Source organism: Pantherophis guttatus, chromosome 1 (assembly GCF_059756535.1).
Source record: "Pantherophis guttatus breed Tessera chromosome 1, ASM5975653v1, whole genome shotgun sequence".
Lineage (NCBI taxonomy): Eukaryota > Metazoa > Chordata > Lepidosauria > Squamata > Colubridae > Pantherophis > Pantherophis guttatus.
The window spans coordinates 257,566,625-257,585,956 of NC_142063.1; the positions used below are offsets into that span (position 1 = coordinate 257,566,625).

At 34.4% G+C, this 19,332-nt stretch overlaps 1 protein-coding gene across 9 annotated transcripts in view; it reads left to right on the forward strand.

Moving 5' to 3' along the window:
• EYA4 (EYA transcriptional coactivator and phosphatase 4) overlaps nucleotides 1–19,332 on the forward strand; it is a 101,568-nt gene that overhangs the window by 27,960 nt on the left and 54,276 nt on the right. For all 9 annotated transcript variants that reach the window (XM_034418839.3, XM_087887172.1, XM_087887168.1 and 6 more), the window contains one exon: nucleotides 17,433–17,482. In XM_034418839.3, the coding sequence (XP_034274730.1) occupies nucleotides 17,433–17,482 (50 nt within the window). The remainder of the gene's footprint in view (nucleotides 1–17,432; nucleotides 17,483–19,332) is intronic.

Genomic DNA, 19,332 nt, shown 5'->3' on the forward strand with positions numbered 1-19,332 from the left:
CTGGATGGGCACAATGCATACTTATTACTTTGCTGAGCACACAGTCATATGTTGGGTGTGTGTGTTGTACATCTCTGTAGCTAATGGATAAAGTAATTTTCTCAGCCAACCATCTAGTCCCACTGAGCCTTGGTGGCGCAGTGGTTAGGGTGCAGTATTGCAGGCTACTTCCGCTGACTGCCGGCTGACTGCAATTTGGCAGTTCGAATCTCACAAGACTCAATGTTAACTCAGCCTTTCATCCTTACCAGGTCGGTAAAATGAGGACCCAGATTGTTGGGGGCAATATACTGACTCTGTAAAACTGCTTAGAGAGGGCTGTAAAACACCATGAAGTGGTATATAAGTCTAAGTACTATTGCTTTGGGGGGAAAATAAGCAGAAGAGATAAGCAAGGGCAGGAGCACACCAATCACCTGTCAGCTTATTATAATTTTCATTTTTGTTTGTGCCCAGCACATTTCCAATCATTCCCTCTGTCTAGAACGCACTTAGTTCATTTTTGAAGTAGGAAAAAAATCTAGCTTGTTATTTATTGAAATACATAAAGTATAATTAACTAGTGAAATTGTCTTTATTTCAAAAACCTACTTATAACTTAGGGCTTTCCCCCCCTTCTTTTGGTAGTTCTTTTAGAATCCATACTTTGCTTGTGTGCAAGAATTCAGTTTCTTCTCATGCAGCTTCTCTCCATGTCTGTGCCTCTTGCTGGCAGTCCCTATACTTTCTTCCATGAATTGAAATCAACCACATTCATTATTCTAGCTGTGCAGCACATTTTTCAAGTAGGATTCTGGTGCCTCAGATTCATTTTCAGTAATCCCTTCTGACTGAGGTGCTACTGGTAAAAATAAGTTATTTGCACTAGTGTATAAATATTGTAGGTCAACTGGAGTTACTCTTCATTGATATGAGCAGCACCAGATGTGTTTGCTTTTCCAGATTTTAAGTTCAAAACACTCTGGCCTTTTATTCCTAACAGGTAACTCAGTGTTATTTCTTTTTCTTTTCCCTTGGGGATATATGCATATTATCTTGGGGGGGTGGGGTCCAAAGGCTGGCTGATTTGCTTGAATTCAGTTTTAGGAATTTTTTTCTCCTCTTTCTACCTGCTCTTATTTTTTTAAATGAGGTGTGGTGTGAATCCTTTCAAGTCAGTGTTGACTTCTGATGACTGCCTGAACTGGTCCCTGCAGGTTTTTTGGCAATATTTCAGACATGATTTGACCTTCCTAGAGCTGAGAGTGCAAGCTGCTGCCCCTCTCAAGAGTTTTCTCCTCCCCTAAATGCACAGGGGTGGATCCTTTTCAGGCTACAGAAATGAAGCTTGGATCTTCACAATCCCTGCCTTGTTTCTTCAGTGCACATGCAGGGGAGAAGAATTTCTGCGCTAGGCTGGAGAAATGAACTGGGGATCCTGAAGATTTGGGTTTTGTTTCCGCAACCTGAATCAGAATAGAGCTGGAAGGGATATACCATTTCAGACAAGTGACTGTCCAGTCTCTTTTTAAAAATCTCTAATGATGAAGCACCCATAAGGTCTGAAGACCAGCTGTTCCATTGGTTAATTGTCTTCATTGTTAGGAAGTTTCTCCTCAATTCCAGGTTGCTTCTTTCCTTTTTTTTTTTTTAATTTGATTTATATGCCGCCCTTCTCCGGAGACTCAGGGCGGCTTACAATGTGCTCAGCAATAGCCTTCATCCTTTTGTATATATTTATACAAAGTCAGCTTATTGCCCCCACAACTGGGTCCTCAATTTACCTACCTTAGAAAGGATGGAAGGCTGAGTCAACCTTGAGCCTTGGTGAACCTGCAGTAATTGCAGGCAGCTGGTCTTAATAACCAGCTTAATAACAGGGTGCCTTAGACCACTGTACTAACAAGGCTCTTCTCTCCTTGATTAGTTTTCATCCATTGTTTCTTGTCCTGCCTTCTGATGCTTTGGAAAATAAATTGACCCCCTCTTCTTTGTGGCAGCCTCCCAAATACTGGAATGAATTTATTTATTTATTTATTTATTTAGTTAGTTAGTTAGTTAGTTAGTTAGTTAGTTAGTTAGTTAGTTAGTTATTTTAATTAATTAGATTTATATGCCGCCCTATCTCCATAGGACTCAGGGCGGCTCACAACAATTAAGATATACAATCTCAATCCAAGTAAGAAGCATGTTAAAATACATATTAAACGTATATTAAAATACATTAAAAATCAAAACCCTATCAGTCCAGGCTGGGCAATTTAAACAGCCATGTTTTTAGTTCACGGTGGAAAGTGCGAAGGTCAGGGGCCAACCGGAACCCCCGGGGGAGTTGATTCCAAAGGGTGGGTGCACCCACAGAGAAAGCTCTACCTCTGGGGGTCGCCAGTCGACATTGTCTAGCTGACGGCACCCTGAGTAGGCCCTCCCTGTGAGAACACACTGGACGATGGGGAGCTGTTGCTGGTTGCAGATGGTCTGACAGATACCAGAGGGAATACTGCTATATGTCCCTCTAGTCCAGGGGTCAGCAACCTGCAGCTCTGGAGTCACATGTGGCTCTTTCATCCCTCTGCTGTGGCTCCCTGTCACTCAAAATATGCGTCACAACCACCAATCTGCGACACCCGCTGGCATGCAATTTATTGAACTTTTCAACCTCCGGTAGGCCAACCATGGATAAATCCAAGAAAAGAAAAGTTTCAGAAGAAAACAGAATGTTTAATTCAACCAAATATGCTAGTTTTGTGGCCACTCAAGAAACAGTCAGGCACGGGAAGGGTTTTGTGGCTCCCGGTGTTTTCTTTTCTGTGGGAAACGGGTCCAAATGGCTCTTTGAGTGTTTAAGGTTGCAGACTCCTGCTCTAGTCTTTCTTTTCTCTAGACTAGCCAAATCCAAATCCTCCAACCATTCTTCAAATATTTTAGCCTCCAGGCCTTTAATCATCTTAGTTGTTCTTTGCACTTTTTCCAAAGTCTCAACATCTTTTTTGTAATGTAGTGACTAAAACTGGATGCAGTATTGCAGATGCGGTCTTACCATGGCTTTATAAAGTGGTATTAATACTTTACGTGGTTTTGATTCTAGGATTTACGACATCCATCCCCTTGTCCATGGAGGAAAGGAATCCTTTGGCAGGGACAGCATGTTGCAATCTTCCCTGCCAACTTCTCCTTTGACTTTCTGGGGAAGCCAGCAGATAAGATTGCAAATGGTGATCAAAGGATCATAAGAAGTTTGGCACCCATATCATAATCATATAACCACAGGAGGACTGGAGTGGCGTGACATTTTACTATGGCCAGAAGTGCTTCATGGACCATAAAACACCCTTTCTGAGCTGTTGTAACTTTCAATAGTTATTAAGTGACAAGTTATAAGTTGAGAATTGCCTGTAGTACCATTTATTGGATCACAACTGGGACTGGCAACACCATCACTAAGTAGCATTGTCATTAAGTGCAATGTCACATGACCATGCTATCTATAATGGCAGTTCTAGCTGCAGTCATTAGCATTAGCAAATCGTTAAATGCAATATCATGTGACTGGGACTTTCGACTTCCTGCCAGCTTTCTTACTAACTTTGCTTATCAGAAACTGGCTGAGAAGGTGGTAAATGGTGATCATGTGACCATAGGATGCTATAACCATTGTAATTGCCTGCCAGTAACCAACCATCTGAATCATAATCATGTGACTGCAGGGACAGTCACTATCTAAGATAGTTGATTTTAAAAATAGTCCTATATCTTCTTTGTTAATACTGTTTGTAACTTTCAAAGGTCTCTGAAGAAGTAGGTGGTACGCAAGGACTATCTGTACTCTTACCTAAGTACATCTTCACTTCATCTTCAGGATAAATTCAAATGTATGAGTTTTATGAACATGAAACTATTATTGCTCATTACTTAACGTGTGTATTTTTGTTTGCTTGTTTCTATTTTATTTATATGCCACTTCCCTCTCCTTGAGGTGACACTAGGTGGCCTACACCAATGTGAAAGCAATGAGATAAAATATTAAAATAAATAGTAATATTAAAATTGTCTTAATTTAAAGATGTCAAGGAGATACAAATGAGGTGGAGGTAGAGTCTTATAAGGTGAAGAGTCACCTTATTGGTGAGATATTTAAATTTAATAAATAAAAAAATCTATTTATTTGTTGCATATCTTCCTCCCTGAAGCATAAATCAACTACCAACATGTTCAGTCTCATAATTATGTCAGATTTAAGTAATCTTTTTATTTCAAGTTGTTCTGGCTGAATTTGAAAACAGAAGTAGATTGTTATCATATAGCAATGCCTAAAAGCAATATATTTGTAACAAATATGTATTTCTCTGTCTGTAGCAAATATATATGTATATGCAAAATTAATTTAGCAAATAGAAATTTAAATTTGGGTACACATGGGAATTCTGTGACCAGAAAGTATCTGTATTTTTTTATGATGGGCTGAGCAGCATTACCAATATTACTTCATAACTCTGTCAAAAGAGTTTTGATTAATATCCGGTATTTAGTTTCAGCTTCCAAAAAAGTATTCATGACTAAAAAGACTGAAAAAGGAACTAAATATGTCTGTAGAGGTGTATTAAAAATGGGAAATATTGACTTAAAACACTTCTAGAATAGTTAAAACAACCCATTTCTGTCTCAAAGTGCCTGTTGGGAACTCAGAAGATTCTATACTGAATTTAAAGTCTTTTGCATAATTTTATAAATTTAGTTTCTTTGACTTGTACCAGGTCATTTTGAATGATATTTATTATGCAGTTATGCTTCGCTCTTAGCCACGCTATCTAAGGCAACTGATATTTATCCATCAAGAATTTCAGTATGATGCCAGGATATTCATTTTTAAAACAAATCAATATTTATGTAATATCTGGGAGACTCCAGCTTCCTATCTGTCTTATATAATCAGAAACTGGACAAAACCAAAAGGTCCTTCAGTTAAGAGTGACAATGCAGATATTATTACATCTTATGCCACCTACCTTTTAAATAAATTTGAGTTTAAATGATCAAATAACATATTGGTTGCCTTATGTTTTTGGATGAAAAATCCATCATTGATTAACAAGTTTAATTAATGATGTAAAATGTTTTCTATTTTTAAAATCAACTATCTTAGGTCACATTTAATTATCCCCACAGTTACATATTTGTGAGAGCATGGAAGCTATTTATACTGAATCACATGATTGGTTCATCTGGCTCAGATTGACATCATTTTGTTAAAGAAATTTTTTTTATTCATGGATGTTGAGAAATAGAGTAGCACGTTAAATATAGGGACCCAGCTGTTAATGTTTGTTAATTCTATTTATGTTGCAGTAGAAAGCACAAGATCCATGGTGCTTTACACTATAGATTATAGTGTACATGAAATATGTTAAATTTTAAAATTGAAATAATTATTTCTATTGAAATAATTTTCAATAGAAAATTGAAATAATAATAACAATCTGATTGACATTATCAAGATATGTATCGCTGGCATTGTGCAGTATAATACTCCAATTTGACCTTTTTTTATCATATCCATGGATTGCTCTGTTCATTTATAGAAAAAAAAATTGTGTCCTTGTACTATGTTGTTTGTCCTTTCTCTGTTGTTTCATATCTAGTTTTAAGAGTGGCCATATGGTGATTCTGGCTGATTGGTAAGAAGTCTACATATTAATGGTTGAAAGGGAAGACAATTACTAGTAGAATGGTGTGCTTCCCTTGACTTCATATATTTAAATAAAAGGTACAGTATATTACCAAATGCAGGGCACATTTTATTGAGATTCCTACACTGAGCAATGGACTAAATTTGATGAGGGAAGGGGCCCTTCCTTTTACTTTATCTGTGCAGAATCTAAAGAAAGTACCTACTTTTCTTTGGCATAAATCCTTCAGGTTTGTTTTGATCTGCTGTAGCTTCTTACAGGTTAAAAGAGTTCTCTGTTATTAGGGAAACCTGAAGCCATGTGTTGAAATCTATCTCAAACCCTTTAGGACTTGAATGTACCTAGAGCCGTGATGGCGAAGCTATTGCACGTGTGCCACAGGTGGCATGCAGCGCCCTCTCTGGGTACATGAACCGTCACCCCACTTCAGATCTGCCACGCATGTTCATGTGCTTCCCACAGCTGGTCATTGGGTCTCTGGCGTACATGTGTGGGGACATTCGGGGGGGCCATGCCCACACATGTATGCCAGAGTGCAGGCACAGGGGCCGCATGCATGTTGCATTTTGGGGGTTCAGGTATGCACATGCTCATTCAGGCACTCAGTCCAGAAAACCTTAGCCATCACTGACTTAGAGTATCTCCATAGTACGGTTGAGAGAACATGGGGGAACGAAGGGAAAAGAGGTGAAAAGTAATGGTATCTTATTCTCCCGTTCTTTGCAATGTGTTTTACGTAGTGTGATATATTGTACTTTATGGTACATTTCCCATATAAAAAATTATTGAGACTATAAATTGTTTTCATTCTTTTTTTCTTGTAGCAGTTGTTACTTATGTAATGCTTATCTGTGAGTGCCCTTATTTTTCTTCTCAATTTATAACATAATGGCAATATGTATCATTAGTACAGATAGTCCTCAACTTATAACCATGTATTTAGTCATTCAGAGTTACAATGGCACTGAAAAAAACTTATAACCTGTTCTCACAGTTACAACTGTTGCAGCATCTTGGCAATTGGCATGTATTTATGATGGTTGCACTGTACTCATTGCACGGGGTCATGTGCTCACCAGTTGCAACCTGCTCAGTCAACTTCTTACAAGCAAAGTGAATGGGAGAATCCAGATTCATTTATCTACTATATGGTTCACTTAACAATTGAAGTGATTCGCTTAACAACTATGGCAAAAAAACCTTCTAAAATGGGGCACAGCTAATGTAAAAAATGCCTTGCTTAATGACAAGAGATGTTGAACTTGTTTGTGGTCATAAGTCAAGGACTGACTACCTATATATATGTTATACATACACGTGTGTGTATATACAGTCTTATTGTTGAATTGGGTAAATCACTTTATAGCCATATCAGAGGGTAGAGAATTACTTTGTAAAAATAAATTCATGCTGAAATGGGTTTTAGTATCCTTTGTAATAAAAATAAGGGGCATATTCAGCCTTTTTCATCTAGTTTGTAAAAACAGTCTCCTGATGTGCTGCCACTGAATATGGAATTTAAGAAACATTGTATATATTTAAGTCATAAATTATTATTTTAGCTACTTTTCCAGAAGTAGTAATAATATAAGTATATTTGCTTCTACCCATCCTACCCAATCTCCTTAACTGTTGGCTAGGGAGTGTTTTCCGGCAGAGCCCAGAAGGAGAGCCTTTCCTGCTGTGGCACCCTCCCTTTGAAGCATAATTCCTCTGAGATTAGATTAGCTATCCCTGTTGGCCTTTTGGAAAGTCTTGGAAATATGGCTTTGTGCTCAATCTTGGGACTCTGTGCATGAGTTAGAGCCCACCTTCTGGTTGATGATGATAGATTAAATTATGCTCAGTTACTATGTGTTTCTATTTTTATTTTATTTTTTTAATATTATTTGTTTTATATTTATTTATTTATTATATTTATATAGCTGTTCTTTTCACAGATTCATTTAATAACGGGAAGTGTACAATAAAAGAACAATCATAAAAAACTAACAATTAAAAATACAGCAATTAAATCACCAATCATTATGAATGCCCAGAATCACATAAAAGTGAGATGGGCTATATTAAATATGAATGAATGAATAAATATGGGAGGAAGGGAGGGAGAGGAATGAATGAATGAATGAATGAATGAATGAATGAATGAATGAATGAATGAATTTAATATCTCGGTTCTTAACCTGAACTCTTACTGAATATTGTGATCTCAGAAATCAGTCTTTGAGTCATAAATTTTTGCACTGATGTATATTGTGTATGCATACCTCATACGATCACAAAAATAAACTGAATAGGATCTTGGTGTTCTGTCTAATGCAATATAAAAGTGAAATTTTGGCATTCAAAGAGTAGCTATATGTCTCTCTTAAGAAAGAAGCAGATCGAAATGGTTTGTAACTCAAGTGTTATCTTGTTAAATAACTAAGATGTGACACATATCTATCTTTAAATTAGAAACTTATCCAACAGGTTTACATGTTGAAATATAACTATCAAATGTGGTCAAAATCATTTCACTTCACTCTAATGAAGCCTGAGCATCAGCAAGTATGTTTAACTACATATTTTATATCCTTCAGTAATAGCAGTGAGGATTTGAATTATTTGCTTATTACATTCTAAATTATTCAGCACATCAAAGTTACTTTGTGGAAGAACAAATTTGGTATACAGAAGTTTTGCGTACTTGATCCTGAAACTTTAGCAAAAGATATTCATTCTGTTAGGGATGTGGTGACTCAGTAGCTAAGATGCTGAGCTTGTCGATCAAAAGGTTGGCAGTTCTGCAGTTCGAATCCCTAGTGCCGTGTAATGGGGTGAGCTCCCGATACTTGTCCCAGCTTCTGCCAACCTAGCAGTTCGAAAGCACGTAAAAAATGCAAGTAGAAAAATAGGGACCCCCTTTTGGTGGGAAGGTAAAAAGATTCTGTGCACCTTTGATGTTTAGTCATGCCAGCCACATGACCACAGAGATGTCTTCGGACAGCGCTGGCTCTTTGGCTTTGAAATGGAGATGAGCAGCTCCCCCTAGAGTCGGGAATGACTAGCACATATGTGCGAGGGGAACCTTTAGCTTTACTCATTCTGTTTGTAGCATATATTATATCCCACTCTCATATAAATTACAGTTGTCAAATTTTATTAAGTCTTTGACCTTTAAATTATTCTTCAGCCATTTAGTTGAAGTAATTTCTAGGGCTGTAAAATAGATTGGGATGTTGAGAAATATAACACATAGATAAATGCAAAAAAAAAAAGTGGGGGATTGAACTCTTTTAAACACCCCCTTCTTCTGCATTCCCTCCATATATCTACTGTATTGGAGTGGGCTCTCAAAATCTTGGGAAGAAGGCATCATTAGCAGCTACAGGTAAGAGGGAGATTGAAAAAAATGGCCCTTATCTCTGTTCAACTGATATAAGCTTTCCATCAGCAGAGGAAAACTAGTACCCTTAGGCTATAGTATTGTATTGTCGTGTTGCTTCCTATTTGAGCAAAGTTCAGATAAGGCCAAGTGGGTAAGGTTTGCCCCATATTTACAGTTATATGGATTTAAATGTACACAATATAGAATAATCCTAGTAAAATGTTTGTTTAGGTCTTCTAATATGTAAAAACATATTAGTGATATTTGTCATTATGTTCATAGGATTAAGCAATATACTTCCAACTCTATTTTGTTTCAGTTTATATGTCAGCTAAAACAAATTCATGTCTTACACAAAAGGATTTTAAAAAATCCTTAATGTATTATATTTATTGAAGACTTTTTAAACTGCTGTTTTAATGCTGGATTACATTAATTAAATTAATCCATCATAGTATTGGATTTGGGTCAGCACTTATTTTCATCTGTTTGGCAAGCATATTTAATTTTTCATGGATAATTATGAAGCTATAATTTAAGCAACTGGAAATTTGCTGTTATTGATTTCAAAATTTTCTGAAAACAGAAAAAGACTTTTAATTTAGCATAATGGCATTCACTAGGAGATGAGCAAAAACATTTAAAAAATTGAAAGGCACTTTCAATTGTAAGCCGCCCTGAGTCTCCGGAGAAGGGCAGCATATAAATTAAAGCAAAAAAAGGGGGGGAGGTTTGTCTTTCATATATTTTTAATATTTCCATAGTTTCAAACACTGTAAATTATTTTTAAGGACATAATTAGATAGCTGTATTCTATGTTTTGTCATGCAACTGCTGTTCTTGCTATTATTATTTCACTAAAACACATTACAAATAATGACATGGAAAATAGCCCTAAATTTAACTATTATTAATGATACATTTGGTCCTGGCAATTCTTTCTAATAATAAAGGCTTGGAACTGTCAAATGATTGCACAAATATCCTAATCTATTTAGATAGCTTTTTAATCCAAGTCATCAATCATACTTATTAGCTTTTACAACTGCAAGCTGCTGTCATTTAAATGTTACTTGTATTGGGAGATTGTGCTGGCAGTGATCTGCAGGTGTAACTTTCACTCAAACACTATTCCCTAGTAGCAAACTTGTATCTAAGTTTGGAGAGAGTGCCATCTTCAGTTTCAAATGTCTATTGAAGAATAATATTGAGCATGTTTGTATATAGAGGGGTTTTTTTTTGTCCTTTGACTATAAATTTATTCCTGTCTGCTTTATGCATGACAATAGAGTGGTAAGTATATACATTTATATTGACTAATATTACTAGTATTGAATTGTTACTTTATAAACATTTTATGTATATAACTTTCAATAGTCTCAAGAATTTTAATCTTTTTACATAATATTTTCAATATGGGTTTTTATATTGTACCCCAACATATTTATAAATACTCATCAGACTGCTGAATTTATATTTGTGTTTTTGAAAGGATAAATGAAAAGTAATACAACAGTGATATTGAGGAAATAAAATTATTGTACCCTTTGTATGCATTTTATTCTGCTCATTTGTAAATTCAAATGTTAATTTGCTATTTCAATTGGATTTTCAGTAGATTGCTGTAGTACAGTCTTTCCTTTATTTCTGATATATTCTATAAGAGACACTGTAGTAGGAATAGGGTGTTGCTATTATTACTACTACTCCTCTTTTTAAAAAAACTCACCATCTTAAAAAAATATTAATGTTACTGACCCTTTGTCTATAATGAAATATAATGCTAGTTTGTGTAGATCTCCTACTTGCCTTTAAATTTAAAAGGCTTCTAAAATACAAAGCATATGTGCCATAGTAACAGCAGGCAAGTAGGAACTGTGGAACTGGGTTCATTAAAAGAGTCTTGAAATACATGCACCACATCACATAGGTGAAAGACAAAAGCTGTTGATGTGAGCGACCTCTGAATGCAAGTCATATAAACAGAAGCATGTAGAAAGCTGGTCTGAGACAAATTTGCTTCTAACTCAGAATTGGCTTTGGTTAATTTTGAATTTGTTCTCAAGGAGGAAGGAAATATCTTTAGCTCTACCTGAAATGAGAGAATAATGCTCTCTGTAGAGTTAGCTGATCCGGTACAATTCTGTGCGTGGTAGCCAAATATACAAGTAGATGATATTAAACCTAATATAATGTGTGTAAGTTTTGCTAAAAAATGAAACTGTTGTGCTTGGGAATTCTCCTAAACTACTTTAGTCTTTTAAGAGGAAAATGAGGTAAGCTTGAAATTTATTTCCATATCATTTCTTATTTATAAGAAGCAAGGGAAGACAAAAATATACTTGTCTTAAAGAATAATTATGGTTTTAATTATTGATATGTTAAGGGAACTAGTGTCATGAATTAGATCTTTTACAATTAAAATATAAATTTCATATTATATTTGCTTATAGACCTTCACAACTGATTATATATCTAGCATTGTTTTATACAGCTGTCTATAATCTGAATGTATGTTTTATAGACAAAAATATAAATGCCCATTGATAACACAGATAATTTATAATGGAATTATTCAGTTTTGTCTTGTGGGAAAAGCAATGTTAAGTAATCTGTAATGTTAGAAATTGGTTTTCTAAATAACAACAGCATAGTTATATTCACATTTACTCAGAAATCCTGTTGTTTAATGAGTATTCAGAATGTATGTATGTGTGTATAAAGATTGTGTGTGTGTGTGTGTGAATTGTGATAGCAAATAAACTTGCTATTTAAACCAAACAATGACATATGCCTTTCTTTTCTAGTACTTTAAAAGTAACATAAAGCATTGAAATAGTGTTGTTCCTTTTAGAAATAGATTCAGTACTGTAGAGATTTCACTAATGTATCTGTCTGTAACACAATGTTGCCTATTGTTGCTTTGGCAGAGTTTCTTAGGCTGTTTTTAGAAGAATGTGCGCTTCAAGTATAAAGTTAAATGGTGTATTATATTCAGATTTTATAATATTAGTAGATTCTAACAAATACTTCTTTTGAACAGTTTGTTTCCTTGAAGATAATTTATATTCAAGATAATTTAGGGATTTTAAAAATTAATTAGCCTTCGTTATATAGGTACAGTTTTTTATTATAGAAAAGTTTTAGTGAGAAAGAAAACATTTACAGTTACAGGAAGTTGCTAAAGGAAAGTATTTTCTAGAATAGGATGATAAATTATTATAACCAATTTGTTCCTCAATTTAGTTTATATGATCTAGTGAACAGCATGCAGGAATATCAGATTGCAAGTTTCTTTAATTAGGATGCACACTGGGTGGATATGATATTTTTATCAGTTACAAATTTTAAACTAAAAGTTTATAAAATAGGATTTCATGCATTTTATTCTGATAAAACTTTGATGTTTGCATTGTTTTTAAAGGCATATTTTTACTGAGAATTACATTAAATCATTCACTGTGCACTTATTCAGTATATATAGAATGACAAATAAGAGTGTACAATGCAAAATAAAAAACAAAAGAGCAATTAAAACTTGAGTTATGACATAGAATTCAGTAGCATTTATTGGCAACTTTAATCTTCCTTATGTAGACTTCTGTGAAATGTGGATAGCAGCTCTCAGAATCTTTTCAAAACGTGTCATTGGAACATATTTATTATTGCTTATTTGAAAATGATGTTTAGGGAAATTTACTATGAATACGAAATATCATTACATAAAATTGTTACATACATAGGAAGTAATCATATGACCTACACACAATTAATTAAATAATTAAGTAAATCCAGTTTGTCTTAACCACACCCATTTCTTTGTCCTTTAAGTTTTTGTAACATGATCTTAATGCCAAAGATAGTGGATTGGGCATTAATTATTTTTAGTTACTTGCAGCTAAACTTTGTTTTGTTTTTGTAATCCAATATGGTTTAAAGAGAATATAAAATATAACTGCATTATGCATTTTCACTATTTAATATTTGTTACTGAAATGAATTGTATGCTGATGAAAGGTGTTTGAATTGCAGGCATTTCCTAGTACTGAGTAATAAATAATTGTATCAATCTGAGCATCTTCCTTCTTTTTGTAGCTTATATAAATAGGGCCTTATACTTTATGTTCTAGGTTTGCTGTAAAATAATACAGTACATGTTCTATTGTAAACCAAGCAGCATAACTAGGCAATTCTTACGTAAGTGGGACAAGCAATTCTGCTGCTAAGTGGAATGGGAAATCATATGACTGTGACTATGCTTTCAGACTAGAAAAAGAAAAACTACTATACTCAATTTCACACCTTTGGTTTTTGTTTGCCTCCTAACCACTCCCCTGCTCTTTGAAATGCTCAAGTGCCTACTTACTATCTTGTACACATCAAAAGTAATTTGATGGCATCGGAAGCCCATGGCTGAGAACCACAGGTATGCTATTCAAACAGCTTACTCTCTTGAAATCTCTTCCTCTCCAGTCTCTCCATTTTGCAATGAGGAAGGTAGGAGAAAAACAAGTGATTTCTGTAGGCAGTTTCTTTGCCTCATTCTTCTACCCCACCACCTCTGAGAACGGAGAGCTTAGAAAGGGAGGGATTGCAAGGGAGTAAGTTTTTTGTCTTCTACACATTGAAAGCAAGGTGATTGCATCAGCAGTTCCAGGCTGGGAGCCATGGGAGCACTACGCAAACATCTCACCTCTGGAGATAGTTTCAGCACCTGACTTCTAAAGAAAAGATTGAATTGAACTGTATTTTATATCTTTCTATCATTAGTGACTTCAAGAGCGTGGTTCATACTTGAAATTCAAGTCATTTTCACTCAGGAAGGCAAAGGTATACAAATAGTCCTTGATTTATGATCATAGTTGAGCCCAACATTTTTATTGCTAAATGAGACATTTGTTAATTTTGCCCCATTTTATGACCTTTCTTGCTGCAGTTGTTAAGTGAATCACTGCAGCTGTTAAGTTAATAACACGGTTATTAAGTGAATCTGGCTTCCCCATTGACTTTGTTTGTCAGAAGGTCACAAAAAATAATCACATGACCCTGGGACACTGCAACTGTCATAAATACAAGTCAGTTGCCAAGTATCTGACCATGGGGATGCTGAAACGATTGTAAGTTTGAAAAATGGTCATAAGTCACTTTTTTCAGTGCCATTGTAACTTCAAATGATCACTAAATGAACTGTTGTAAGTGGAAGACTACCTGTATATGAAATCACTAAACTTTGCATTGAGATCCCAGTATCAAGAAACAGGAATATTACTCATATATGTAAATATATGAAATTTGATAAGGAAATTTGATTAATAAATAAATAAAATAAATAAAGTTGTTCAGTGAACATATTTTCCAAATTTACATCATCGCTCCCATTGTGAGAGGATAATACATTACAAATCTGTTGTAACTTTTATAAAAATCTGAAGTCAGAATTAGTCAACCCCAGTTTGGAGAACTTCCTGGTAATGAGACTGAAGCATATTACTATTTATTTATTCTTTTCATGTTTTTCTGGGTAGATATGTACAGGTCAATGACCATAAATAAATGGACTAAATTATGTTATACCCTGCCTTTCTATTCTAGCAAATACTGGTCTGAACCATCTAAGAAAGAAGACAGTTGGGAAGAATGGAATAGGAGTAAATACTGCTGTTTTCTAGAGAGAAGAGAAAAAATGGGAGAAAGTTAGATCAGTTGGCTGGGTGGGTTGGAAGAGGGAATTACAATGTTGTTTTGTTGTAAAATCAATTAGGCTTTTCTAACAATGAGTGTTTTTAAATACTGTAGGAGATTAATACTTGAGAATATATTGTCCTCTTTTAGCTTTGATTTAATGTTACTAATGTCTTGGAAGTGTTTGATATTAGGATATGTTTATTAATGCAACAGAGATATTCCATAATATATTCTTAAATTCCATTTATATGTGTAGGTCTTATAAATCTCGTCTGGAGAGAAGTAAAAATCTGTATAGAAGCAATGTAGATAAATAACGTTTGAAGATTTGAAGTGTCCTCAAAGTGTTAGAAAGGACACTTTGCAGAGTATATGTTGACTTAAGTGAAGTACTCCTCTTTGTATAATTAAAGCAGCTACTTCCTCTTGACTGATGGTCTGGGCTGCATCAGAGTCTCCCTTCAGCTCTGGCTGTGTATATGCATACAAATCCTTTTCACAAGTGTCCCCAGAAATGTATTATTTCTACAAGCACATATGGACAGCCAGTCCTGGAAGAACTTTCAGTGGGATGTGGCTACTTTAGCTCTTCACAGAGGCTACTTTCTTTGTGTCAACACATTCTACAAATACTTGGTTTAAATTGTTAGCACAGTCCTATTGTGTCTACTATCTGAAGTACTTTCATTTCCTTATGGACCATTTACCTATTTTTCTTCTCTTAATACTTTTCTTTTTTCTCTACCGACACCCTGGTTTGTTCTCAAAGTATTAGATAAAGGTTTCCCCTGTCTAGTTGTATCCAGCTCTAGGAAGTAGTGCTCATCTCTGTTTCTTAGCGAGCCACATTTCCATGGTTATGTGGCCAGCATGACTATATTCCAAAGGCACACAGAACAGTGTTACCCCCCCAACCAAATTGGTACCTATTTATCTACTTGTATTTGCATGCTTTCAAACTCCAGGTAGACAGGAGCTGGGGCAAGTAATGGGAGCTCACCCCATTGTGTGGTGCTCAGGTCTTGAACCCAGGCTGTCACCTTTCCAGCTGATAAGCTCAGTGTCTTTAACCGCTGAGCCAATACACCCCCATCTCTAAATATTAAACAATTCCATATATTTGTAAATCATGTACTTTGGTGCATTAAATACTGGCAATGAATATCTTTTGAGTTTTTGATAACAGGTGCAAAAGAAGAGAAAGGGGGAAGCTGAGGCTTGCTATATATTGCTCTTAAATAAAATATAGCAATGATTTTCACTTGTATTTTGAACATCAACAATAAATATTTCTTACTAATGAAAGCTTGAAGTGGAAGAGTGTATCTGATCCCGTATCTGGAAAAAATATTTCTCACTTTATGTTATCTGGTTTATAACTCTTGACTGTCAATATTAACTGTATTTCTTTACTATAAGAGTATAGATATGATTAGGCTTATAAAGTGTCTTCTATCAAAAATGTAACATATAAGATAATGGTAGGGCTTTTATGACAGTTTTATCCAAACTCTGTATTAATTTTGTATAAGTTTCAATAATAATTGCTTACGTAAGTTTCAAAAGACTCAAACTGTGTAAACCATGAAAATTTGAACCTCTTAATTTGTATTCTTTTAAAATATAAATTTATTGAAACTGTTTTTGCATCTATTAGATTGAAAAGGCGAAGCACATAATACAGATGTCATTAGATCACTGCAAAATATTTGAACTTGAGCACCACACAATGGCAAAAAAAAAAAAATACCAATTTCAAGAAGATAAATCTTAGTAACTAGCTCTGCCCATTTTTTTCCATTTTATAGAGCTAGTCCTCAATTTACAACCATTTGTTCAGCAACTGTCCAAAATTATGTCAGTGCTGAACAAATGGCGGTTATAACCAGTCCTCAGATTTATAGCTGGGCCAACACTTCCACAATCACGTGTTCATAATCTGGCAATCAGTTGGCAGTTGGCTAGCACTTATAACCAGTTGCAGTACCACATGATCATATGGAATAATTTAGTCCCCCTTAGAAGTCAGATTGTAATTATGTTTGCTAGGCTGCATGATGTGTTGTATCTATTGGAACCATTCTTGCTTAACTTGTGTATGTGTAGTGTGTATAAAGTTAGTTTTGCTACTGTTGCATATTTTCCAAATATAAATTTTCAATCAAGTATTATCAGAATTATATCTTTTCCAGTGTTGAACAAAATTTATTCTTGCTGCTATAAGCATATATCACATTAAATTATGATGTTTTTTGTTGATTTTTTTTCTGGAATTATACCCAGTAAGCTGTGGTCTCATTTTGAATTTAAACTCCCAAAATTTTCTGCATTACCTTGCATTTTTTTCACAGAATCTAGGATTTATTATTATAAGTTTCGGTAAGAAATAGAAGTGATATCAGTTCAGAAAACCATTCTTTAGAATTGAAAACAGCCTACCTTTCTGATTTCTATGTGGACAAACTTAGACGTCTGATTTCTGTACTTTTAATTTTCTCAAACTGCCGTTAAGTTGGAATCTGTTTATAGCATAATTAAATACTCTGTACATCGTATGCCTGTATAGCTTCACTGTATGAGAAGCATTTTACAGAGATTCTGGTGAATAATAAATAATCATTTTTATGAAGTAAGTGCATGAACTTCAGATGAGGCAATTTTTGCGTTTATGATCACTTGTAAGCATGATTTTTTTTCTATTCTTTTTGCAGGTGAAAAAAACGTGCACAGATTCAGATGTTTCAGAATCTCAGAATTCCAGGTATTTTGACACATTTGAGTAATAATCAGCTATTAAATTATTTATAAGACTAATAATTAAAGCCAAAAGTTAATGAAAATAAGAGGGTGATTATAAAAATTGTAAATGCTACAGATTTATGCCATGATTTGGACTACACATACATATATATGCCAAGATTAAAATGAGGGCAAAATATGGATTATGATTTATAACATCTGTTTCTGTGTTTTACATGGAATAAAAATGGAACAGATATTAATAAAATATTACATATAATACATTTCAGTGTTTGTTGTGTTTGTCACTATTTTTGCAACAAAATAAGACCATTACTTGCCTGTTAGAAACTGGGTTGTGCAAACAGTGGGCGAGAAAGCAAAACTTCATCTGCACATATGTGGAATGTAGATTGAGCACGAAATAATCCCTCCCTGGTTCATGGAAAAATTGCCTTCCACGAAACTGACCAGAAAGTTTGGGGATTGCTTCATTTCAAATGAAAATTTGTTGTACAGTAGAGCATTATATAAGTATTATATAAAGTCAACAATAAACCTTAAACTAGAGTGGTACTAAGAGCATGCTATGGTAGAGAATATATGCCTAGAGCATGATAATTCTTTCATAAACAGGGCTTAAGAAAATATTATACATAAAGTGAAATGTCAGCATAAAAATGGGTGTTGGAGATGCTTTCCCTTGCAGAATAGCTGAAGATTTTTATATGGGTTTCAATCTTTCATTTATTTAACTGACTTTATTGTGTATTGGTTTTGGACTTGAGAGGATTAGAATAAGTGCAGATGGAATATGTTTTTACAGTAGGGAAGTAATTAGGTTGGGTGTGGGAACGTTGTCAGGAGAATTCTTGGAGCGACATGAGTGTATCAGCAAATTCTTTGTCTTAGCTTTTCTTTTACAAGAAATATGCAAGCTGTTATTTGTGGCCTACATAATTATCTGAAGGAATTTACTGATATAAAAATACATCTAGGGGAAGAATGAGTCCAGTATATACCTGCTATGAACAAAAAAGAGAATATTTAATTTGTAGTTTAGTGAAGGGGAAAAGGGAATAATAATGAACTGTTAATGTTATCTTTTTGTAAATTAGTAATTTTCATTAGATTGCCTACAATATTTTAATATCTGTCGTTTACAAATTCAAGAAGATATTTACTTACGTGATGATTTAAATAAGGAGTTGTAAATTTGAAAATACTTTTATGTTATCATGAAGTAAACTGTATATATGTACTTTGAAACATGAAATAAATTTCATTTAGATTATGAAGATAACACAGCATGAAAATGATTTCTTTAAAATCGATGCTTCAATATTACTTCTGTAGTCTGGGACTGCAGATCTTTCTTCACTAATTTTAAATCAAATTACAGTGCTTCCTATGGTCACCTGATTTTTGATGACTTTTTTTCCCAATAACTCATCCAAATAAATGAAAGTATTTGTTGCGATTGCCAAAGTATAAATGGGGTTCTTCAGAGTGACCTTGCTTTTAATTAGAAGTGCTCTTCTTTAACTTGTTATTCAGGTTGCTATTGGATGAGACATTATTGATGTATGATCTCATAATCATGCCCTGCTAGGAAAACTATTATTATAATTTATTCCATTTAAACTATTTTTCATAGCTGTCAAGTTAACCTATAAGAAAACCTACCTTTACAGTAAACTGAGCATATCTAGCCATAATATGTTAATATTATTATATATGGATTACGACAAGAAAAGATTATTCCTGAAATATATTGACAAATGTCTATGATAACTAGTCTTTTTACAAAGAAATACAGGTCCATCCAGTCTCATTTTGTGTTGTGCTTGGTTCTGTTATATAATACTACTC